Source organism: Phytophthora cinnamomi, assembly GCF_018691715.1.
Source record: "Phytophthora cinnamomi strain GKB4 chromosome Unknown Contig15, whole genome shotgun sequence".
In the NCBI taxonomy this organism is placed as follows: Eukaryota; Oomycota; class Peronosporomycetes; order Peronosporales; family Peronosporaceae; genus Phytophthora; species Phytophthora cinnamomi.
The window spans coordinates 60,401-86,711 of record NW_027150948.1 but is presented as its reverse complement, the minus strand read 5'-3'; the positions used below and the strand labels follow the sequence as shown (position 1 = coordinate 86,711).

At 53.4% G+C, this 26,311-nt stretch overlaps 2 protein-coding genes across 2 annotated transcripts; both read right to left on the bottom strand.

Annotated features, from left to right (window-relative positions):
- Positions 1-19,975: 19,975 nt before the first annotated feature.
- Positions 19,976-20,527, bottom strand: IUM83_09471 (putative secreted RxLR effector protein; the record flags this gene model as incomplete). Its single annotated transcript, XM_067933912.1, has 1 exon — positions 19,976-20,527. The coding sequence occupies one exon, from the start codon at positions 20,525-20,527 to the stop codon at positions 19,976-19,978; it is 552 nt and encodes a 183-aa protein (XP_067796827.1).
- Positions 20,528-23,230: 2,703 nt separating this feature from the next.
- IUM83_09470 (Catalase/peroxidase HPI) lies at positions 23,231-23,811 on the bottom strand (the record flags this gene model as incomplete). The annotated part of the gene is made up of 2 exons (XM_067933911.1): positions 23,231-23,347; positions 23,413-23,811. The coding sequence occupies 2 exons, from the start codon at positions 23,809-23,811 to the stop codon at positions 23,231-23,233; spliced, it is 516 nt and encodes a 171-aa protein (XP_067797019.1).
- Between the last annotated feature and the right edge of the window lie 2,500 nt (positions 23,812-26,311).

The window sequence follows — 26,311 nt, the reverse complement described above, 5'->3', positions numbered from 1 at the left end:
GCTGGGACCATGACAATCACGCTGTTGTGTGCCGGAGCTGAATGAGACTTCGGATTGGTTGGTACCTTGGATTTATTGGAAAGTCCGCCGCCCTGGCTGGGATCGGCCTTGAGTTTGTGGGACTTCACTTTGGCCTTGGGCGACTGGCGGGTAGCAACCGCGCTGTGGACGCCCCGGGACAAGTCGAGTTGGCTCGTGATTTCACCATGAAGGGAGGAGACACGTTGAAGTCCCGCCGGAGTGGCTTTGAACAAACCGACCCTGGAGCTGGCTCCTTGGTCTCCTCCTCGTCATCTTCCATGAATTCGATGTCTTGGTCATCCTCATTTTAAGCTGTGTTCTTGGCCGGTGTGCTCTTGGTCTGCGCAGCCCAGCCCCTCGTGGACGGATACGGGGGTGCGTTGAAGTCGAGCGCCTTCCAGTCTTTGACGTCCACACGCGTCACCCAGTCTTGTGGAGGAGTAGTGACATCCTGGTAATGCTCGAGCAAGGCTAGCGAGCGTGGCCAATTGCCGCGCAACCGCCCGTGCTCACGCACGAAGTCCATCAAGGACCACGGGTCTGGAAGCCGTGAATCGCGAAGCCGATCCTCGAGTAGACCGCAGGCTGCCTCAGCGTTGCGTGCGCTCTCCCCACTTGACTCAGCACGCGCTGTTATCGTTGCAATGCGCGACGAGACGCACCCGCCGAGGAAATGACAATGATTCTGATAATGATATTGCCGCCGCCAGGGATCTTAGACCCGAAGATGCTGTCAACCGCGAGACACGGCGGCCACCGCTCACACAATGACCGCCTCTGGAACTCGTTGCCGCCGTCCGTGTCGCGACTGGTTGCGTCGTGGCTGTCTGCACCGTGGCTGTGTGCGTTGTGGCCGCTTGTTGTTGCGGTCGCTGCTTGTCAGCTGGAGTATTCGTGACCGGCGACGACTTGGCGAGGTCGGCGCTCAACACCAGGCCGACATGCGAGACCCCCGCACCTGCGGGGAGTTGGCTATCGCGAGGCACCGTCTGCGTCTGCGCCGCTACGCCCTCGATCGTGGCCCCACGGTTATGGGGAGTTGACCAACGCCGGACGCCTTGGACGCACGCGCCGCAGCTGGTGGAGCTCCTTTGTCTCGATTTCCCATGCTGCTGCAATCTACAGCTGCTTGCTCCGTGATTGTAGGAGATGATGGCGCGGTTTTGAACTGCCCGGCGGCAGCGGGCATCGATGCCATGGCTTGCGTGTCGCCTGTGCTGCTTGCCCCAGTCTGCTTTCCGAAGAATGGTCTCGAATGGTGACTATCTGGAATCTTGTGTGATACCTATGGCGACAAGTGGCTCGTCGCTCAGACTTGTGTCTGAAGTTGGGCTATTGGACCCATTTCGGCCTTGCAGTTGCCTGTCCGGGTTAAATTGACCAGTGAGGCAGCTGGGACACTATGTCCATCCCAAGATTTGGGACTGTGAAGTCCAGATACGGGAAGCACCCATAATGTGGGACCTGATGAATTGTGGAATACCTATTTCTGAGTGTGGACAAGGCTGTTCCAGAATTATGGTACCTCTCTAGATTCTGTGACTTGTGTGTCCAGAATTCTAAAACGATTTTCATGGTTATGGACCCCTACAAATTACAAGGGCATGATCTGTGGTTGAATGCTGAACCCCTGACAATAGATCAATGTGGGCTAAGTTGATCCCGTTCCAAGACGTGCATTGGAACGTGAGCGATCCTTCCCATAATATCTTAGTAAGGCGGAAATCGACTCCTTGGGAACAGAGGCCCTTCTTGTAACGGGGTTACACGTACAAGTGGCTACAAGCCACTTGTGAATTTAACAGATAGGATATCTGTTAAAGTTTTAGATACTCCTCACCATGGTGTAAGTCACACCAATGGATACATTGAAGTGGGCCACCACAATGAGTGGTCCACACACACCAAAAGATCCTATTGGTAGAAAGCAGCATCTTTCTACCAATCAGAGACGTGCATATTAGCGGGGCTCTGACAGCCAGCCGCTGTCAACCCCTTTCATAGATGATAAACAATTTTAGCAGATTTAGGAGGAAGATCAATTTACAATCAATACAGTTCTCATTTTACCTAATCTAAGTCTCTTGGAGGCTTTATTTGATTTATATTATACTTGTGTATTCAAGTATAATTAACTCAAGTTATTAATAAGTACTTACGTTTCCTCATACACGTAGCGCGACGTTTAAGCAAAAGTAGTGAGTCAAGTTAGACCCACTACACTTGGTAGCACTTTGTAGTCCGTCCAACGACCGACTGCTTGACGTTCGTGCGAGGTGTACGAACGCGGAGCCGAGAACCACATGAGCACGGAGGTGCCCATGGAGAGCTCCAACACGCGTGCAACGCATGTTGCACGCGCTGACTGCCCCCACCTGTCTGACCCAGAGTGGGAGGCCCTCCAACGACTGTCAACAGTCATTGGAGAAGCGGCGATAGCTACGATGCTGCGTACGCTATCGCCGACGGAGCAACATGGAGTGCTCTGGGGTTCATCATGAAAGAACAGCGTGATGCTGCTTCTTCAGTGACGGTATCGGCACGGACGACACCGCGTGCTCAATCATTGGAATTGAGCGTAAGCAATTACGTGGGAAGAGAGGGCGAGCCTCTCCTCCGATGGCTTGTCGAGCTCGACACAGCCATAGCGGCTCGACGCATCGTCGACCCGCTGTCGAAGGTCGCGTTCGCCATGTCCTGCCTTGGCGGACGCGCAAGGAGTTGGGCGTATGGGCGCCGACTCTCCGATCCTACGTGCTTCAGCACGTACGAAGTGTTCAAAGAGGAGCTCAAACAAGCGTTTGAGCCCCCGCAAAACGAGTTCCGGTCGAGGGCGGAGTTCCTCGACCTTCAGCAGGGTAAGCATGACGTCCATGCTTACGCGCACCGCGCACGATACTTGGTCTCAAATATCGTGACCAATCCAATTGACGAGGCGACTAAGGTCGTCACGTTCATGAAGGGACTTAGAGATGGGCCTGTGAAGACCTATCTCTTCCGAGAGTACCCGAGTACTCTCGAAGCGGCAATCACCCTTGCCATGCAAGAAGAGTTTAGCCTGCGGCAGGCTAAACTCCATGTAAATGTACCGAGGCCGCAACCGCGCCCGGTAGCGAGGACGGGAGGTCCAGAACCAATGGACCTCTCGAACGCAACAACTGCTGGTTACCAGCAGCAGGGAGGTAACGTGCGATGCTTCCGTTGCGGAAGGATCGGTCACTTTGCACGGGAGTGCACAGCTTCCATGCCCCCTGGAGGTGGCCGTCGTGGCGATGCTAGGCATCGCCGCGGACCAGCAAAAAACGCGAACATCCAGTAGGCGTGGGGCGCCCTACTGGTAATGCAGTCGCGCGTGCCGACATCGGGCACGCGACACTGAGGACTGCAGCCCCCAGTGAGACCAGCTCTCGCTGCAAGAAACAAGATGACAGGCCGAACCTAGTCATCTCGAAGGTTTACTCGAAGAGAGCGAGTGACTATCTTCGAGCCTTGGTAGATTCAGGCGCGTCGAACCAATTTGTTCGACTACGGAGCCTGCCGAGACTTGACTTCGAGGAGGTAGATACACCTCGAAGTCTTCTGGAGGTACGACTGGCAACAGGTGCCATCGTGAAGACCGACAAGCACGTCGTGAACGTGCGCTTCTCGTACAAACAACATGTGTTTGTCGAACACGTTATCGTCCTGGACCTGGACGATAAGTTCGACATGGTAATGGGCATGCCGTGGCTTGCACGGCATGATCCGGTGATAGACTGGAAGAAGCGCACGCTCGTGCGCTTCGGACGCGACAGCGGAACAGAGAGCGATAGCCCTGCTACCGCAGCGCACGCACCAGCAGGTGCGCGCGGCTCACCAGTCGAGACAGCACTTAATGCTGCTGTCGGAGTGCCCAGGAAGTGCGCGAGGGCGCGCACAAGTGAGACCAACGTCGGCAAGGCTGCCGACGTCAGAAGAAAAGATGTACTGGTTCCCGGAACCAGTACCCACATTCAAGTACGCAGGAGAAAGTCCCTGACCCGAAGAGGTCAGGGCGACGACGACGCGTCGGCTCCGGGAGCAGACGCACCCTTGGTCATGAGGGGCTCCGCCAATGAATGGCGTCGAGGTGACGAAGGCGTGTCAACTCCGGGAGTTGACGCTGCAAACAGTGCGGACGGTTGCAAACGTACCGCACTGACGCAATTTGCATGCTGTCGTGCAGCCGGGCTGCACGACGAAGCGCCATGCGATCAAGCCGGGCTTGATACCGCGCGCCCGCGGACAGGGTCCGCCGGCGAACAACTATCCACGGCCGGGCCTGGACCAGAAGAACAACTGTGCGGAGCCGGGCTCCGCACAACAAGAAGACGGCGCAAGCGAGAACGATGCGCAAGTCTTGGTCCGGGACCGAGACGCATCAAGAGCAGTCTGCTTGGCAGACTGAGGCGGTGACGCCGGATGTCGAGACGCTAAGCGTCTTGACGCGCACCGATACTGGAGTCCAGTATCGTGAGATGGAACTCGCTAGTCCTCCGACGACGGCGTTGGAGTTGACTTCGCTTCCAGCCATGAGCTGGAAGCGCTTCACGCGCGACTTGTACGATGGACGCATCGACCAGGTATGCGTTCTTTCGGACAGCGAAAGAACGGAGAGCGAGAGCGAAGAGCTGAGGCAGCTCTTCATGGGAGCTACCACTGAGAGTGAAGACACTCTCAGTGCGAAGACGAAGCGAGAGCGCTTCGAGAAACAAGGTTGGGACTCGCTGAAGTCGAGTCCCTATTACGAATTGTTGAGGGAGTACAAAGACGTACTCCCGGAAGAGATTCCTGCGGAGCTTCCGCAGGATAAAGGCTTTCAGCACGAGATTGATCTCGTGCCGGGCACGAAGTCCTGTGTCACGCGGCAGTGGCCACTGCCGCGAGAGCAAGTAAAAGCAATCGACGACTTCTTTGAAAGTCGTCACGAAGCAGGACAAGTGCGGGAATCAAAGTCCCCGCACAGTGCTCCGACGTTCTGTGTCAAAAAGCCACAGGGCGGATGGCGCATCGTTCATGCCTACAACAAGCTGAACGATGCGACGGTACCGGCGCAGTCGCCGATACCGCGAAAAGATGTTATCATCGATTCGATGGCCGGGAGCACCGTTTACAGTGCTCTCGACTTGCGAGATGGATTCTATCAAATCCTAATGCGTGAGAGCGATATCCCTCTCACGGCAGTGAGCACGCCAAGCGGCATGCTCTGGGAATGGCTGGTAATGCCACAGGGGCTTAAGAACGCCCCTGCGACCTTCAACAGGTGCGTGACGCACTTGTTGCGCTCGGTGCGCGACTTCGCACCGAGCTACTTCGATGATGTGTTCATCCACAGCCGGGCTGTGGACGGGTAGACCGACGTAGAGACGCACAGGGTGCACTCCGGAAGCTACTTGAGTTTATGCGAAAGCATAAGCTCTACCCGAACCTGAAGAAGTGTATCTTCGGGGCGAGCGAGATACCCGTCCTCGGGTGTCTCGTCGGAAAGAATGGCGTTCGCCCTGACCCGGAAAAGGTCAGAGTGATCAATGAATGGCCAACGCCTTCAAGTGTCAAGGAACTGAGGCAGTTCCTTGGCTTGGCCACGTCCTTGTGCAAGTACGTGGAGGATTATGCGGGCAAGATCCGCCCGCTGTCACAGCTTCTTAAGAAAGAAGCTGTGTGGAATTGGACACCCGATTGCCAAGAGACATTCGATGCAGTCAAGCGGGGCTTGACTGAGGCGCCGATCTTGGCAGTGGCTGACCAAGATCGCCCATTTCACGTAGTGTGTGACGCATCCGATTTCGCGATCGGATGCGCGTTGATGCAGCACGATCACGAGGGCCGTGATCGTGTCGTCTACTACCAATCGCGTCAGCTGAAGCCAGCTGAGCGCAACTATCCGGTGCATGACAAGGAACTCCTTGCCATGAAGTACGCACTCGCAAAGTTCCGAGTGTATTTGCTTGGGAGTAGACCATTTGTGGTCTACACCGACCATGCTTCACTGCGGTGCGCAGTGAAGTCGCCACACATATCACAAAGAATGGCGAGATGGCTCTCCTTCTTTGCGGAGTATAACTTCCGGGTCGAATACAAACCCGGAAGATTGAATGTAGTGGCCGACGCGTTATCACGTCGGCCGGACTATGCAGAAGCTGCTAACGTCAATGCCATTGACGTCATTCGATCGAGCAAACCCACATCGTCTCTGTTGGATGATGTGAAGGCCGCGGACGCGCACGACGCGGACGCGAAGCTCTTGCTGGCCTATGGCACAGCGCCTTCTGACAAGTCCCGTCAGAAGCTGCCCAAGCACCTTCGAGCGCGTGCACACCGCTTTCGTGTGCACGACGGACTACTGCTTTACAATGCAGTCGACGACAACGCGGATCGCGTTGTCGTGCCGAATGACCATGACCTGCGACTCAGGATCATGTACGAATATCATGATGCCCCGACTGCGGGACATCTCGGACGTGAGAAGACATACGTCCTTCTCACGCGCGACTTCTACTGGCACCACCAGTATAAGTGGGTGCGCAAGTACATCCGTGCTTGCGAGGTATGCCAACGCGTAAAGCCTGCGCCAATCGCGCAGGCTCCGTTACAATCACTACCGACTCCGTCGGAGTGTTGGAAGTCCATGTCTTTGGACTTCATCTTTGGTCTTCCCCCGGACAGCGGAGGGAACACCGGTGTTGTGGTCTTCGTCGACCGCTTCAGCAAGATGGTACATCTTGCTGCAGTGCAGGCAGAGGTGACCGCCAAGCAGACGGCCCGTCTGTTCGTCGACAGGGTGTTCAAACACCATGGCATGCCGACCGACATCGTGTCGGACAGAGACCCGCGCTTCACAGCGCACCTGTGGCAAGAAGTGTTTACACTTCTTGGGAGCCAGCTTTCCATGTCGACTGCGGATCATCCGCAGACGGACTGCCAAACCGAGCGCGTGAATCGCGTGCTCGTCGATATGTTGAAGAGCTACGCTCACTCGTTCCAATACTGGAGCGAGTGCTTATCGATGGCAGAGTTTGCCATCAATAACTCAGTGCATGCCTCGACCGGGCATACACCGTTCTACGTGAATGCCATGCGGCATCCACGTCTACCGAGTTTACTCGGAGTGATGGCTCCCACTTTAAGTGGGGGAGGATCTACGACTGCAATACAGCAGCCGCAGAAAACCGCTGACACTTGCACAGTGTCAGCTGCAACAATGGACAAACCACATGAGTCTGCGCCCTGCGCAGACTCCTCCACCAACAAGGACAACGACCACGGGTCTGCGCAGGGCGCAGACACCGCGAAGAACCACGCAGAGGGGGCCTCTAGCGGAGAGCGAGCTGAATGACTTCAACTCGGATGCAATCAGCTTCATCACCAAAAGGCAAGCCGTAATTCGGTTTGTCCAAGACGCAATAGCAGCTTCTGTTGATCAACAGAAGCTGAACGCAGGCAATGTGGGCAAATGCAACACAAATGAATTCAAGGTTAGTTCCTTGGTTTTGTTAGCTACACAAAACCTGCCTAGACATGCAGTTTCGGATTTCGGAGCAAGCAAGCTTGCTCCGCGCTTCATCGGGCCGTTAACTGTGTTGGCACGGCACGGCAACGCTTACACGCTAGACATACCGTCTAGCATGCGCCTCCATCCGACCTTTTACGTCGGACGGCTGAAGCCATACCTGCAGCACGAGTCATCTAGCTCGGCTGACCCGAAGCCTCGGCAGGAGCCGAGGCAGAAGCGGAAGCCTTGGCCTCGGCGACGAGCAGCCTCTCCTCCAGCTCTCGGACGCGCTGGAGCAACTCCTTCACCCGGGTCCCCAACTCGACCTGGATATTCGAGGCGGTCTGCGAGACCGCCGCGACTTGGGCCTTCTGGTTCGCCATCTCCTGCTTCAGGGCGGCAAACTCAGCGCCCTGCAGACGCTTCACGGCGGTCACCCGGTCGTGGAGAGGGGCATACTGATCAGCCCGGGGCTGATCATACCCGGGGCGTATTCGCACCCCCGCCACCGCCGATCCGTGACGTCCGCGGCTCAACCCGCTGGATTGTTGAGCGGATTGTTGACCATAGTATCCCGAAAACAAACCCTCAAGGGGTTCGTTTTCGTATTCGTTGGAGAGGATTTCCTCCCCATCAAGATTCATGGGAGCCGCGGAACGTCTTACTGGAGGACGTTCCGGAAATGGTGAGGGCATACGAGGAGCAGTACGCGCTGGCGCACCGGAAGTAGTACGAGCGCTGCGATCATCGCTAGCGCCCGAACCCTCACGTGCTAAGAACTTAGCACGGAGCTCTTTGAGACTTTCGGGCACACGGAACGATGTGTACCCGTTCAGGTCGCGGTCGCTCAAGCGGACCGCGCCTGGGAAGCACTTCGTGCACTGAAAGCCCTCGGGCATAGCGCACGGCACATTTGCCTCCTCCGCAGCAACGTGGAGTTGCTCCAACTTTCCACGCCTCGAGTACGTCTCGAAGCGATCACGCGCTTGCTTAATCCGATCACGGTAAGCACTCGGCCTCTTGTTGAAGTTCTCAACAAAGGCGTTCCAACTTTGACAAAGTGCCTGCCACTCGGGCACTTTGCTGCGAGAAGATGTCTTCTTGCTTTGAAACCATCGGAGCTCATGAAAGAGTCCGATGTAGTAATCGCGCCTTTGATGCGTTTCCGCATCAAAGTGCAGCTCGGCAGCCACAGCGTCATCTTTGATGTCGCTGCATACATACAGCGGCACCTCATTCGGAGGTACCGAGTTCCCATACCGGTCCGCGATCTCAGACGCGGACGGCATCCGCGGATCGCGCGCAGGCGCAGCGCGCGGAGTACTGAGAGCCCCAGCGGAAGCGAGTGGGGTATCGCTCTCAGTTCGCGAACGCTTCGAGCTCGAAGCGTCCGATTCGTCCCCTTCACGCGGGCGAATGTTCTTGGCATGAGGGTCGAGCGATTCGCTCGACACTGAGTCTTTCCGCTTTGAGGGCGAGTCCTCCTCGCCCTCCATTAGATACTTCCTCACCTTGGTGTGTGCCACACCAATGGATATATTGAAGTGAGCCACCACAATGTGTGATCCACACCTACCCAAAGATCCTATTGGTAGAAAGCAGCTCTCTACCAATCAGAGACATGCATATTAGCGGGGCTCTGACAGCCAGCCGCTGCCAACCCCTTTCATAGATGATAAACAATTTTAGCAGATTTCAGAGGAAGATCAATTTACCTAATCTAAGTCACTTGGGATCCTATCTTATTTAACTTATATTTGTGTATTCAAATTTAATTAACCTAAGTAATTACTCAGTACCTACGGTTCCTCATACACGTAGCGCGACGTGCAAACTAAAGTAGTGAGTCAAGTTAGACCCACTACACTTCTCGTATTCCCCGTTGTTCTCCTGGAAGACTGAATGCTAAAGTTCGCGTCCCAAGATTTGCCGCCAGCCATACCATGAACAACCTCGCCTCGAGGTTGCTTGGGGCTCCAAAATCAGAAGAAAAAACTTATCTCACTATGGTACCCACCAAGATTCAAGTTGCACCCCACAAGTCCAGCGATGTACCCAGTCTGGCGACCGCTTCGAACCCAGACCAGCATTCCGCCGAAATATCGCAGTTACCGAAGAGTCGCTTAGGGAGGATCTAGTTTGCATGTACAAACAGAGCTCATTTTACTTTCAAGGGCGCAAGTGCTTCTTTTCACAGTCTGGCAAGACGTTCTCCACGATAAAACACAAAGTATATTAGGTAAGCGTTCCATTGCTTCGGCCTGGAAGTGATCTTATCTATTCCATATCTGTATATTGGCGGATTGCATATCATCTTTGGTTGCATATTTGCGGCTTATTGGGCCTGCGTCGAGCTGAAGAAGATGGTGACAGGGTAAATCGTTTTCCTCTCTCTGAGAGGTGGTGCGCATCCCCAAGATGGATCAAGTGTCTTGGATTTTGACCAGTTGACTTGTATTTGGCATTAGCCCTGGGCCTTGAGAAAGAAGAGACGGCAGGAAGTTTTTGTGTGACTGTATAACGTGTATAGCTCTATTTGAATTGGATTGTCTTAGCGACAGCCCGACGTAGGTGTCTAAATCCACGGGTCGATGCTAACTCCTGGCGAAAAGAACCGCTACCCAAGGGATACGCATACTGCGCCTAACCGACACCGTGTACTGGACGACAATACACACCCTGTGCCGCCCGACGCCTGACCCCAGATCTGTAGCTTGTCGAAGGAGGCCTATAACTGTTCTGGGCAAGAACACCGCAGCACAGTCTATAAATAAATGACACCGACGGGGACTCACAAGGTGGCACGCCACCCTCGCCCGCAGTCCTCCATAACCTGTGTTTAAGGCTTAAGGGGCTGCGTTCAAGGGTTTACCTTACCGAGAAGTGCATATAACCACTTCTCCACGCTGCCACCATACACCTGGACGATTCAAATTTCACCGGCCTCGCCACAGCTCGTGCACGTGCTCGGATTTGGGGTCCTCGGGTTTCACCGAGTTGTTCAATATTTGTAGGATTTGATTAGTTGAGCTTTGTTAACTACTTACCAGTTTCTATGGCCGGAGGACGAAGCAAGAAGGAAGGAGAGCGCGGTGACGGAGGTCGTGGTGAGGCGACGTGTCAGTTGAGCCGTGCGCAAGGACTGCCGGCCGCGGAGCACAAGGACCTGGATGTTATCAACCGAGAAGCGCTTGCGTGATGGAAGGCAGAGCGGGATGCGAAGGCGGCCGAAGCCAAGGCCAAGCCGACTGAACCTGCTGCTCAAGACGGCCAAACGTCGACGGAGATGACTGGGAAGAAAACTTGCGTTCGGAGTCCAAGGCTGAACGCGTCCCGGAGCAGGCTCAGGCGACTGAGTCTGCGCAGGCGTTTGAGGGAGGTGCCGATGTGGGCGAGCCACCGGCTGTGGATTGAGTTTCGAACTCTCCGCGACCGGAACAACAAGCGGAGACGGCTGAAGGCACGCCGATCAAGATCAAAGTCATCGAGGTTGAATCCTCGGATGCTGAAGTGCGTTCATCGAGTGGAGGGGCGGATGCACCTCCACGCCCGCCGCAGAGTTCGACTACTCCACCTCCGTCTTCGTCGCAGAGTCAAGTCCCCGGATCTGAAGTATCGCCGCGAGATACGCTTCAGTTCCGGCACCTGGAAGTTCGGACGTGGTTCCAAGTTCGAGCGCAAGTGATGACAAGACTATCTGTTTGTTTGTATTATTGGTCATTTGTGAGGCGACTTTACTCATAGTCTGACCCCACCCCCACCCTAGCCGGATTGACTGCGTTTGAAGTAACATGGGTGAACGCACTTGTATTTTTGATTGATTATGTGTAGACAACTCACCCGGTGAAATCCCTGTCTTACAGAAGGTAAACGACACCTAGAGGGATTACACAACGTCAGACGGCTTCTCCGCTTGGAAAACCTAGTGTTGCTTTGGAGACTGACCCACAGGGCTCTCCGAAAGGTCAAACCGTTTTCCGCTTCTGTGGTCCATGCACTGTGCACCTGGACGATAAAGGCGTCCACTCGCATCGCTCACGCTCTTTGTCGGCGACATTGAAGCCGCTCGGTGTGTGCGCTTAGCATCACTAAAGATCCCGTTGAAGGAGTTCACCAACCTTCGTAAGAAGGCGGAGGACAAATGTGGACTCCATCCAGATTGAGGTTATCCCTGGGTCAAACCTTCCGAGGCTATGACCTGGATTGAGGTGGAAGACCTCTTCTGGAGATACGTATCTTGCAATGGGTATTCCGACCAAGAGTATAAAGAGTTCTGTGAGGACCACTTGCTGTCCGCTATACTGGACAAACGCGACCTCCGCGTCGAGTTCGCTCACCACGTGAGCAAGCGCAAGCTCTACCCAATGATGGAGGAGCTCAAACAACAGGCAAAAGTCAAAGCTCGTGAAGAGCATGGGCGCGGTGCGACTGCGTGTACTACCGTGCCCCGTACGTCGGCCAAGAAGTCAAGGATTACTTACGAAGCGCCCGCTGCTTCTCGTCCTAGATCCCAACAACCTTCGCGCAGTCAACCTGGAGCTGTTCAAAAGGCTCCCAAGAGTTTACTGACTCCGGGTAACCCCTCCACTTCACGAGAAGTTGGTGTTTGTCGTTGAAACGCGTACCCGCTCCACGTTGGAAGTGGATTTCCCCATTCCAGTCAAGGAGGGCAGACGGTGGCCTCGCACGACCATGGTTACGAGCCGGAGGCGTTGCCGCCGCGCTCTGAATCCCCGAGCCAGGTAGTGGCCCTTCAGCAAGAGGGGATTCCCCTTCTCGAGAGCGTCTGTACTCGCGCGAGATCGCGTTGCGGATTGGCCTTGGTGGCGAGGCTGCCTCTCGGGATGGTAAGCCAGGCACCGTGAATCGGCTTCGTGAGAACGTTGGCTCACCGTTCCGGGTGGTTCGCTGCCTCCATGCTCGAGTTGAGCGTCGGGATTACACGCGGACTACGGGTCCCTGCATGACGGTCTTGCAGGTCTTCGGACCGAAATTCGTGGGCGCGTGCCCTATCAGGACCCGCAGCCTTTCCCATACCCGGCTCCGTACGGCCACAGCTCTTACGAGGGCCCTGCTTACGGCACCCCGATGTACGCCTCGTCGTCCTACGACCAGCGAGCGTATCAGCCGCCTTAGCGTAAGCCGACGCCCCGCTTCGAGGAGCTACGCCCTCCTCCACATGGCCGCCCACCGCTTTATGCGCAGCAGCCGAGGCCTGAGTGTCTTAGTACCGCTTCAGACTACCCACGTAAAACGTAGGATGAATCGCCATCGACTTAGGCAAGTCTATGGCGTACGCAGCACCGAGTCGGCTGAAGACCGTGAAAGGTCCAATGAAGCGGTGCTTTAGTTTGTTGCGAGCTAACTGTGTTTAGCGGTATTTTTCTAGTATCTAGGAGAACTAAGTCCCCCACCTTTGAACACGTTCAGGTTTCCTCGTCCCTTTTGGTCTGAGTACTCCTTTTGTTTATCTTGGGCTTGTGCTATTGCATCTCTAGCCCTGCTGATGATAATCAGCCTGACTTCGACAAAATAGGTCAATTGTTTCCGCAGTGAAGATGGACGTACGTCCGAGACCGGGGAGGAAAGGTTTTTCCAAGCCTCTCCCCACTTACGACCAAAGCCCCGGTATCGCCTCGAAAGGTGAGCGGCACCTGAGGGTGTCGTAACCCATTGAGGTGAAAGGGGTGAACCCCGTCGACGCGTGCACCGCGTTGTTGAGGGCAATGTGGCGAGGTGCGGGCCAATTCCCGACTTTCCAGATCGAACTTTGAATAACGTAGACCGCCGAACGTCAGACTTGAGCTCAGAAGGCCCAGAGCCTTGGGGTCTAAGCTGAAATACTTCAGCTGAGTCCAACAACGGCTCGGATGAAACTTCCCAGCTCCGGGACCTGGTCAGGCGCGGCGTGTGCACCTCCCTTGCGATCCCCTTGACGGTTCTTCCTAGGGCTACGGTTTGGGCCCAGACGTTAGCCAGCCACAGCAACCTTGTTCGCACTTCATATGTCTCCAGCGCTCTCCAAACGAAACCTGCTCCCCACTCAACAGGTCTCAGCTCACACGTGTCCAACCCAATCTGCCCCGGGTTTTCTCCAATACAAAATACGACACTCCACACGTAACTTGTCCACCTCTTCCCGAGACCTTGGACCTGGTGTCCGTAGCTTCTTCACTTCCTCCGGTGGCTCCAGCTGAGAGCCGCTTCCACAGGTCTTCACTCACCCCTCAGACCTAGGGTGGCCCCGAGAAAATTGGCCCGGTTTGAGCCTGTCCGTAGTCTGGGTTCTCGCTCTGCACCCAGGGACGCCCGCGCACCACGCTCCAAAATGAGCGAAACCCAGCAACCGCACTGAAGACTTGAGCCTATCTCAGCCCCCTCGTAGTCGCTCCGCCGAAACCTCAGGAGAGTCACTTACTCCCCGAAAATAGGAAATACTTGTCGGTAATGTCGTCCAGATCACGTAATAGCATAAAATAGCTAATTAAGCTCATCCTCACACCGTGGCACACCCAAAAAGACTATATGGGGTTGAGTTTTGATGGAACCGGTCCTCGGCACCCTTTTACACAAGGACACACTCCCACTTGCGGCCTTCGGGGCAAATTCGATTCTGATTCAATTATTACACATGCAAACAAGGACTTATCAAGTAGGGTCTCACAGCGCTGTTCGGAGAGCACCCACAAAGGGTGCTAAGATCATCCTGAGAGCTGCCATTGTGGCTAAGGCATTCAGCGCTTCAACCTGAGTTTTAGCCAATAATGGGCCGAGCTCAGCAATATCCAGCGTGATCAGGCATGGGTTCAGCAGATCTTCAACGAAGCTTTTGTGATGAGTATCTGGTCCCAGGTGACTCATTGGCCGAAAGTGTGTCGTAATCTGGGTACAGCTGGTCCCATCTCGGCTAATATATAAGTCCGTCATCATTGATAACGCGACCCTCCAGCAGCGCGCATTCACCGTGTACCTATCGGCCACTCTGAGACCCCATAGTCTCAGGCGAGATTCCAACTGAGACCCCCGGCATAAGTGCCCACCAGTGTCCGCATCATCTGAGACCTGGGTCGCCAAACTGAGACCCGGAGCGTCCGCTGAGCCCAAGCACATCCCGCTGAAACATCTAAACCGAGACATACAGATTCTAGCTGTTCCGGCTGAGACCACCCAAGCTCAGAGTTGTGAGATCTGAAACCAACTGGCTTCAGCTGAGACCAGCTAGTCTCAGTGATCCAAAGCTGAGCTCACCTGGGGTCTTCAGTTCTTCCAACTGAGATTTGGAGACTTCAGAGCCTCCATCACCACAACTGACCAACTCTCAGTCAAGCCGCAGCGAGTTCAGCTGAGACCAGGTCGGCTCAGTTTGCCACGCATCCAGCCATCAACAGGTGTATATCCGGGACGTCTGAGCTTAGCGTAGCTCAGCGGGGTGACCGCAATCCAAACTTCACAGGAGTCAAGCCAATCCATAGTCAACTTCAGTCATCGTGGCTTCAGAGTCGCAATAGTCTCAGCGAAATAGCTGAGACACCCAGGTGAGACCTGGGATTTCGGCCGAGAGTGTGTCCATGGTCTCCGAGCCAGTTCTTGTTGAAGCGGCGGTTCCTTGAAGCCAGCTGCCCTCTCCCATCCACTAAGGGTCGTGCGTGGGACATAGAGTGCGTTGGCGGCAGGCTATTGACGGGTTCGCCGGAAAGATCTGAGCGAGCCTCGTCACGGCAAACTCAACCATGGACAATCGATCAGCCCAAAAGCTGGGATTCTCCGCGCAGATACTGCGGAGGATGTCCTCGATCACGCTATCGACGCGCTCTGTCTGCCGACCGTCTGCGGGTGATCCGCCGTAGACATCAACAGCCGAGTGCCTGGAAGACGAAAGAGCGTTTGCCGAAATGCATCGGTGAACCGCGGGTATCGATCACAGACGATGGTCTCGGGAAGGCCGTGGTGTCGAAAGACGCAATCCACGAACAGGTGAGCCACCTCGTCGCCAGTGACGGTGTCACGGACTGGTGCATAGTGGACCATCTTGCTCAGACGGCACACAACGGCTACAACACCGGTGTTGCCACGGTCATTGGCCGGAAGACCGAAGACAAAGTCGAGACTCATCGAGTTCCAGCAGTCTGCTGGGACCGGCAGGCTCTGTAATGGAGCCAAGGAGTGACCATCAGGCTTCACCCTCTGGTACGTCTCACACGTGCGGACGTAGGTGGCGACACACGTGTACATGTGGCCCACCAGAACGTCTGAGAGACAGACGAATACGTATTCTCAAGGCCGATGTGAACCACTGGACGGTGCGTCGTGCGCTTCCATCAAGATGTCGCACTTGAGGTCCTCGTCGGTCGACACGACAATACGGGAAGGATCCTCGGGCTCCACCCTATAGTGGATCAGACCATCGGCCCACTGATAGCGGTGAAGCCGTGCACGTTGGCGAGGCGTGAGCCACTCGACCTTGGCGTCCCGGCCAGCGGCTAAGAACCGAGCAAGAGGCCCCAGGTTGGCGTCGTCACGATACGCCAACCGGATGCCATTGTAAAGATCCATCGTGACCCGACTAATATGAGCGGGCTCGTAGTCGAGTCGGCGCGACGGCATGCACATTCAGCTTGGCCGGCGTGTACTCGACGCGGAAGTTGTATTCCGCGAAGAAGGACAGCCAGCGCGCCACTGGCTGGGTTAGGTGCGGCGTGTTGACGTCTGTCCGCAAGGACGCGTGGTCTGTATAGATAACAAAGGGCGTTGAGTCCAGGAGTCGCACCCGAAACTTGACAAGGGTGTGCTTCATTGCGAGTAGCTCCTTGTTGTGAACGGGGTAGTTCCATTCGGCAGCTCTAACCTGCCTTGACTGGAACGATATGGTCTTGTCGTCGGCCTGTAGGAGCGCTCACCCAATTGCGAAGTCTAATGCATCACAGACGACGGTGTAAGCTTTCTTTGATGTCTTCAAATGCATCCTAGTGGCGACGATCCCAACGCCAGTCGGCATCCTTCAACAGCAGATCCCACAGTGGCCGTGCCAGACCAGTATAACCAGCACTGTACTTGTGCAAGTAGCTGGCGAGGACCAACCACTTGCGTGGGTCTTTCTGGGACCGGGGTGGCGCCAAGCCGCAATAGCTTTCACCTTCTCCGGGTCCGAAGGGACCCCAGCACTGCTGACGAAGCACCCAATGACCTTCATCTCCTCAGCTGCAACACGCACTTGTCGATGTTGGCGTGCAGCTTGTTTGCCCTCATAGCACCTCCATGACCGTTTGACCTGCCTAGGCACCACTGTGGACGAATATGTCGTCAAAGTGCGTCTGTGCGGACGCATGCAAAGGTCGAAGCAATTATGTGACGAAACGATTGAGTTGCAGCGGGAAATATTACCAAGGAGCATCTCGAATCGACAATTGATAAACTACTTGTACGCGCAGGGATGGCGCATCCTCCAGCGCGAGCAGCCTCCAGTGATGGGGATACAAACAACCGCAGAGCAGTACACTACTATGACGGGAAAAGTCATCTACTTCCGCAGTCTTTTGAGTTTCCTAAAACTGGTCCATTTGGAGCATGGAAACTGTGGTGGTTCAGCGATTCCACAAAGACTATCCTCCGTTTAAACCTATTCGAGCACATGATCTACCTAGCAAAAAGCACTGCACAAACTTTCTCTGATTGGACTGTCATGATTCGGCACATCCAAACAGCGGCCGTGTCGGCTGGATTGGCTATTCAATCGAGTATGTCTGAGCAGCAGAAAGTTTTCGTGTAGGAGTGTACTATCTGCAACTGACACCTTCGAAGAGAAAAAGACGCGTAGCAGAGTTGTCAGTCACTACTATCCTTCGGTTTGTGAGGGAGGCGCGGCAACAGCAAGTTCGGACTTCTCCAACATCAACTCCAGAGCACAAACGGCAATGTTTAGGTTAATTTTGACCAATAAAATTCCTTTCCTTCATCGGAGTATTATTGTCCTACAAATGTGTCAGATAAGTGAATAGTGCCAGGGTCGTTATTCCATGTAACCGCGTTACACACTTGATGCAGCTTGCTCCTATGCACGTCCCATGGTACCGTACTTCGTACGGAAAGGTTTCGTGGCGACAACTGCACATTATCGTAGGTCTCGTTGATGCGAAAAGCACCCATATTCTCTCACTGTGCAACTTTTTAAGTGAGCTAGGTTAAAGGCAGCCAACTGGTGATATATTATCCCTTTCGTGAACAGAACTTATTGACTGAGTCTCTATGATATACAAATCTAGCATACTTCCCCATCAAGGGGGGGCAAAATGGCCCCCTTCATAAACCACGGTACTCTCTCGAATTAAAATCTAAAATATTTTCAGTGGCTAATAATGGCAAGCACTCGATCATAATTAAAAGCGAACCACAGTGATTGGCTGAAGTCACGATGATTTGATCGCGTAATACCTCCCGACCCTCGAAAGATATCGCGTAAACTACGAGTCCCACTTGCCACCAACTTCAAACACTAGCGCGGGTGCCCATCGACGCTGTCCGGGCACGGGTGCTGACGATTTCACGCCATTATCTAGTGGAATTATAGTAGAAAATGGCGCGATTTCGTCAGTGCCGGCAATTCATCTTGAGTCCCTATGGAAGGCGTCACCGCTGTCCGCTAAGCCTTGGGGGATACCACAAATGAGGGAACAGGTGCTAACTGCGGACTAAGAGGCTTTGCGTAGCTACTGGTTCGAGCATTGTCCTCAAGCGCTCGCCAACGCTATGGTGGCGTTTTAGCGACCATAGCGCGAATCCTTTCAACCATTATTGAAATTGGCATAAGCATTTCACGTGGTTTCGTTATTGAACTAGACATGCGTATTTAATTTGAGTTTAGTATAGAAATTGTTGACTTGGTGTCAAATTGACGAATACAATGGCTTCCACCCACTTGGCCGTATTCCTCACAATCCAATATTCAGCGACAGAAGAAACCAAGCAGCTAGGGTTACTTTGCGCCGCGCACCACAGTCCAGCGATCGAGATGAGACCCCAGCGGGGCATGATCGAGGCAGCATGCCGACAGCCGTAAGAAGCGGAGACGTAGGGCATCAAGACGGAGTCTCGGATTCAAGCAAACGGAAACGAGGCCGATGGAGGGTAAGGTCTACGATGGGGGCGAGTTTGCGCTGTTGATGAAGGTGAAGGCATTCGCATTGATGACAGCATGGAGATGCATGAACAGTACGAGATTTTCGGTAGATATTGTAGATTCAGTACGCATTATGGCGGCAGTCGCATCAACAGATAGTGTCGATCCGTGGACACTACGGCAGTGGTAATCGTTTCAAAATATGGTAGATGCAGTTGACACTACAGCAGTGGCGGCAGCAGCAGATAATGTAGACTCCGTAGACGCTACGGTGGCAGCAGTCGTCTGTGTTCGCAGCATCAGCCTGTTCAATTCGAGGGCCTGGGGTACTATTGGATTGTAGTGTAGACCCTGGAACCCGTTGAGAGAACGTGGCGTGAGAGTGTTGTGCAGCATGCGCTCTTAGTTGTCATGTTACGGCTGGAGGTCGGCCGCGTGGTCTTTGAACTTGAGCAAAGAAGCTTGGAGAAAGCGTGAGATGTTGTTGCCCCATGTTCGCATCAGGACTCGAAGGCGAGACTGAAGGGCGGCTGCGGGGTGACCGGTGTGTCTCATGCGGTGGGCGATAGAGGCCCACGAGATTTTTTACCCTTCATCGATGTAGGCACGAGCAAGCTGGACGATCTCTTGGTCGTCTTGGAAAGTGAACGACGTTTCCATGACTCGCATGCAAATCCTGCCAAATATATCGGTTTCACTATAGAAATTGATGGATAATTAGCGGGTATAGGTGATACATCGGGGGTGGTTACAAGGGAACACAGGTGCCACGTACATGTGGTCTCTAAAAAATCGAGTTTTGCTGACGTAATCTCGATAAATTTCGCACCTAAGTGCATATTTTGCAGTTGTGTTGCCACATTTCGTAATATATCGAAGGGTTGGGGCACGGATACCAGTTCTGATTGGCAGTTATAAATGTGGGTGAGACCTTGGTTCAACTTCTGTCAAGGGGGCAAAGTGCCGGCCAATTTTCTCGCAGCTTTGACACAGTCACCAAAGGGAGCAAAATGCACCCTTTGTTCACGAAAGGGTTATTTTCAGTTCATTTAAAATAGATGCGCAACCTACATGTGTTGAAAACCACCAAGTAAACTGTAGCAGTTCTTCTAAAGACCTCTATTGCCTCTACTACAGATTTACACTCACGAACGAACGTCTGAACTACAGTCACTGGCGAAAAATCGCCTTGCCTTAAGTAGTACAACTACTACGTAGTAATAGCACAGGAGATTCAAATGATCAGCACCATCACCAACAAAGTTAATTTAACCAGGAATACATGTTTGTGGACCGACGTCATTGGCCAATGGGTCAGAGCTGTGGTAACCCTACGCAGCCTTTTTGGCAACATTTTCAGCCCACCACCGTGAGTAGTACAGCCAAAACATGTAGTCCCCGTCGTGCAGCAGCTGATGCTTGTTCATCGATAGCGTCTTCTTCGCAAGGCCCGACATTCGTGAAACTTGTCTTGGCGTGTATCCCAATTCGTGGATCTGCTTGAACATCGTCAGGTATTTATCCGAGAATTTATCGACCTGGCCGGCGAGCCACTTATCCTCGAATTTAACGAGAGCCGCAGCCTGGTCATCAACTTTGTTCAAGGCGGGCGCGGACTGCGTCATCTTCTTGAAAAAGTTGACTCCCCCTTCATACACCAGATTCAGCATTCCTCTCTCTTCGTTCTCGGTGTTGTCGTACCCATCATCTTCGCTCTCGCGGATTCTCAAGAACCTGTTCGCAATGCCAGACGTCTGGGCAGTGTTGCCAGTCGAACTTAGCCAGCCTTGGGGCATCGCCTTGGAGACTGACATCGCCGAGACAACGTCGGAGGTCGTAAGGAGCGCGGTTGCAGCAGCGAGTAGGACGTAGCACGCGCGCATGGTCGAGGGTCGGTCTTGGTGGCTCGACGGAAAATTTAGAAATGAACAACATGCTGCACAAATGGTGTTTGTACTGTACCTGTACTATATTTTGATTTACTGTGTCTATGGTATGTTATACAGGCATCTCCGTTTGCCCGAGAGATACAGCGTTGCACATAGACGAAGATGCACTGAAATATACTTAGCTAAGAATGCGGCGCATCGACATTGGCGACCTTCCCGCAATGTGACACTTGTCCCAGCTACAAAAGTAAGTCAATACACGTTGAATTGGCTGTGTAAATCCAGAGCACGGACTGCACTTCCTGCGCAAGGTACATCAAGAAATACAGTAGCAAATTATTAATAGGTGGGGATTCCTGTGTAATATACACATAAATATTAGGTATAAGCCATCGCGATGGCCTATACGCTACGCAAACTTCTTCCACGGAAGTAGATCCATTCGGGCCTACGTGATGTCCATGTCTATATTAGTGTTTACTCCAACGGATCCTCCAACGATTCAAAGGATACGCCGCGGGATGTACCAAACTGAATCTACGTACGAGCCTGGGTTCACTGCATGTTCAAGTCTCTAAGGTTGTGTCAGACTACGTGCACGTACTATTATACTATATTAAGTATGACGCACCACGATAAGCTGGCGCAATGTACCGTACATGTCCAAAAGACACATCAAAAGCTGATGTATTTTGCGAAAGCCGTGTGCCACAAAAACATTTGTTTTGGTCCAGCTACTACTATAGTATTATAGTGGATGCTATTTTCCGATTCCGGCTGCTACTAAGTACTAATACATAATACTCCATATTAGTACTGTACCCCAACGTGAGCTCAGATGTCCCTAAGATGACCAAAATTGCAGTGAGGCTCACTCAATGCATCAACTCCCACCGATCAGACGGGGGCGTGTCTGCGCGAGCGCTGCAAATCACTGCAGACATCGATTGTCGGCCTTGGTTTTGGGGACATCTGAGTGGATACCCACTCAGACAAGGTATTTCCAAGAAACACCTCTAGACGTAAGATATACACTACCAGTAGCGTACCCCCAAACAGTATGCAAGCGCAAGTTTTTCCGTTCACATCTCAAGGATCGCTGTGCAGTTCGTCCTCAGCAGCTGACCGTCAACATCAACTTGACGGCACGTATTCGTACTTAGCAGCGCAGATTATGGTCCACATTCGTACTTAGCATCGCCGAGCTGCTCGTCCCACTTATGTCTCACCAGCTGACATGATTACACGTTAATTTCATAAGGGTACGGCACACGTTAACACGTTACATAATACAGTAATCAGCTTACATGATAATATGTTTATGTCTTATGGTTACGGCACACGTTCACACTTTACATAGTACAGTAATCAAAACACAACACCATCGTTTTCACTCGGTTATCTGTGTGTCTACACTAAATAGGGACCGTCTCCACCCCAGTAGTGGGCGGGCCACTATTTGAGCTACAACAGGCTTTCGCATCCGTACGAAATGAATGCCTCCCCCTGCATGGACGACATTTCGGCCTTGGTGGCGGCACGTCTTTTGCTTCGGTCCCCCCGCTGGTTAGTAGATCTTGGCTTGCCCCACTACCCCCTTCTCCGAGCAGCTGCCGTGGCCCGGATCCACCGCAACTCCAGCCAGTACGCCGGTAATCTGTGGTTATATATGCTGCTGCGCCTATGCCGGTCCCCTTGATCTCCTTCCCTGGGCGAAAAGTCTTCCACGTCGTCCCCCCCGTCAGACATGCTCGCGCCTCGCCGTCAAAGCATCTCCATGCGCGATGCCGTAGTCATCAGACCGCTGGAAGTGAACAGCTGAGCACTGAGCGGTCTTGGTTCGTCCGCGTCCGCAGCCGAGCTGTGCCCTACCAGGTTCTCAGCCGGAGACCAGTGGCCTCTGCATTCTTGTTCGCTGTTGAGCAGGGGGCTCCGCGTCTTCCGCATTAGCGCCCCCGAGAACGACGCCACCGCGCCGCTCCCCGGGAGGGAGTCACTCCATCCTGACTAGGATACTTATGCGGTATGCTGCATAAATTCTCGAGACCCGCTGCCGTCTTAACAGCAGTTAAGATTCTACTAGGGAGAGCGAAGGAGGAGGAGAAAGACTTGTGTAGGAGAAGATAAAGAAGTTGTGCTTGGATCCTTAAAGCGTCGGCATCTCCATCGAGCGGAGGCTCTTGCCCCAAACTGTCGATATGTACATTATGAAAAGTACGCATGCTAAACTAAGCCATGCTAAAGCACGGAGAAGCTCTGAATTTTATCATGAAGTAAGTTCTGCTTCTAAGCTACACAGCCTCTCTGTTTCTGCCAGTGCCTCTTGAGTTGGCGTGAATGGGCGATCCCGAAGTTGTTGGTTGTCGCGCGAACATCACCGCTGACCCCAAAAGAGCCGCCTACCTTGCTCAGCAAGCGCCAAAGAGAGTAAATAAGGTCCACATTGCGCTGGGCCACGGCGCCTATGTCAGACCACTATGAACAGAACCTCTACGAGTGAGAAGAGTGCCATCACGCTGGTGAATGAAAGAAAGGCAAGCAACCAGTCGATCATAGAAACTTAGCTTTAATTATGCTGCCGCACTTTTACTGGGGAGTGCAGGGTCCACTGTATTTATCGACTAGGATACCTTATACGCGCCGCCGCCCTACTTAGTGGCTGCTCGCGTTGAAGTGGTCGGCTGTCATGACCTTGGCTCACGCCGAAGAGAATACGTGCTTGAAGACGCCCTCCTCCGAAGTGATCAGCTGCACCGCCTCCTTCAGCTCAGGCGCCGCCAGCAGTGCCAGATCCGTGTCCATCATGTACACGTCCTTGCTCTCCCGTCTTGTACTCCTTCTCCGACGGGTACCTCGGTCCATGTCTCGTTCAGGAGCACCTGAAATTCGTTCGACAGCGTGAGCGAGTCGCTGCTGTACGAGCCGCTATAGCCCGGCGCCTTCTGCTGCGCCACGTTGCGCGAACGGCCAGCCAGAGTCACCGCCTCGTACGGAGACATACCCAGAATCTTGATGTTGTCGAGCACGGAGATCAGTGTCGAGTTGTAGTACTCGCGCGGGGCCAGGATCTCCGTGCCGTTCCCGTTGGTTACGCCCACGAAGTCGATGGTCACGTTGCTGGCGTCGTCAAGGGCCACGTGGCCCGCCAGCTCGATCCGGTCCGCCGTCGACAGCGTCGGGTACGACGTCTGCACGGGCTCCAGCGCGGAGATGATCTTGTCCACACCGGCGTTCACAGGCCAGGTGAGAAGCGAGGTGGCGTTGTTGGGACCTGGCAAGAGAACCTGGATAGCTGGGTCCTGAGATGGGTGCTAATAGCCACGCAATTCTGGCGTTACTGGGACTTGGCAAAAAAGCATGATTCTCTTGAATTCGTTGGCGTCTGACTTCATTTTTGTGTGAAAACTTTTGCGTTTCTTGTGCGTTTGTGCGCACACGAATTCGTTTTACCCCTGGCGACTTTTCGATACAACCACTGTTATTCTGAGTGACAATCCAGAGTTCTCTCGAATTTGTTGGTGTCAGATAGCTACCGTAATACACGAAACTCAATAACTCAATACCACCCAGTATTACAGACGCAACACAAACGTCGTGGTGGTGGTGGTGGTCTGTGTGTGTGTGTGGGGGGGGGGGGCAGCAAGAAATCTACCACGAGAGGGAATGAGACCACGCGTGGCGGAGACACTTACCCCCCCCCCTCTCTCTGCCTCCCTCCCTCCCCCCAAGTTTGGGACCACGGACAGCGTCTCGTTGTACGTGGCTAGCTCCACCACAGCTGCAGAAGGAAGGTGGGTGGTTAGCGGCCACTGTGTACGTTATCCGCAGGAGTTTAAAGTGGGGAAGATAGACCAGCTGCATCAGCGCCAAGTCGATGTCGCTAAACTGCACGACATCGCAATATTCCGGGAGATCATAATATGATCGAACAACGCAGCCTCGGTTAGGGAGGGAGTATGGAGTATGGAGTCGAAGGATTGTACCAACCGAGAATGACATTGATCTTTTGTAGTACGTTTGTTTTGCATGTATTATTATGCTTTGCAATGCGTTTGTCGTTTTCAGCTAGTGTTTTGCCCGAGTTATAATATCTGGCGCTCGATATAAAACAGATGGCCATTAAATCCTCCAAGTTATAATCGCCAGCCTCGATATCGATCTCGATTTACGCTATCTGTGGTCGAATTGCCGATCCAAAACCGAAATTCGGGCCGATTTAATTTAAATCGCGATGTCTGTGTACGGATGATAATGCCGCACTTTATATATATAAAATATGCAATTGGACACTTACATCTGGACACTTGACGAGCGGTCGGCAGATCGCGCTGCTGATCTGTCGAAGCACCGCAGTTTCCGAAAACCTTCACCTTGGACAAGTGGAGCATGTACTCTCTCGACTACCGTTGGCGAGCCATTTTTCTTATGCATGTGTATTGAATATATATGCAGTATGTTAGTGATATATTTGAGCCTAACGTGCGAACACTGCAACGTTGGTACAAGTTGTTTTTGACCGATGGTGTGGTTGATGAAGGAGGTCGAACTAATCGCTCGTCGCGTTGGCCGAATGACGTGGTAACCCGTGTTCGAAAGTACGTGAAAGCCCACCCTACATTTTATTTAGAGGAGCTACAGCAGTTCATACAAAACGCTTTTCCTAAAGTAAAATGGTAGCGTAGTATCAACATGTGGTCTTACATGGCGGGGAGCTGCTCGCGCGACAGAGAAGCGGAAAGCCCAGCGATACAGGAGCCGCTAGTGCACTCACAAACGAAGCTAACGAGCCGTTAAACACGTCCAACAGAGCGGTATCGGAGTAGCAGTGACCGGCGACGTTACCTCGGTGTCCTGAGAACCAACGATGCGCCCGTTATGTTAAATAGGAAGAGGTGGTGCGACTTACCTACACCTGGAGGTCGATTTACTACCATGTCGCATGTTTATGTCTACGAATTATTTTATCTCAGAGATCGATCTAAGCCCTAAATCCGAGCGACAAAATATCTGCAAACCACAATACATTTAGCCGTGCGGATCTCCCCCCTGTTGAGGTTGCACTTCGCTGTCTGATCGACTGGATCCCTACCGCGAGGCAGACGGCCTGCGCGTGCTGGCACGTGCCACCGGGGTCTGTGGTTGAAGATGGGAAGATCTCGCAATCTGATTGGCTGGACTATCTCTGATACTGGAATGTGATTGGACGACAACTTCAATTTGGGTGCTTATGATTTGCATGTGTTGAGTCAACCGTTTTGAGCCGCAGCCGTGACTAGGCGGATCAGTCTTACGACTGGCAACTTCGTTTGGACCGCAGCCGAGATCGTTTGGACCACATCTACAAGCCTCACCTACTAGGGAACATTGCATACAGTAGGGACTGCTAGCTGGCAAACACGCTAACCTAAATCGAGCTCACTTTCGGATTTCCTTCCAACTACTCACTCGACTACCAAGCCTCATTCGCACACCCTCAATTGGTTATGAGCCCAAGCTACGCGGACACCGTCATGCTCGTGGAAGATAACTACTTCCACTGGGAGTTCAACATGCGGATGAAGCTCTCGCGCAAGGGACCGCTGCCCCACATCATCAAGGCAGAGTTCGACCCAGTGAGCAACCGCACCACGGATGCATGGAAGACCGACGATCTGAAAGCCCTTGGGGTGATCGCTGGCGACATCAGCCTCACATTCCAAGTCTACATCCGTGGTGCGATGACTGCGATGGACGCATGGACCATGCTCCAGGAGCAGTTCAACCGGAGCACGCTCAAGA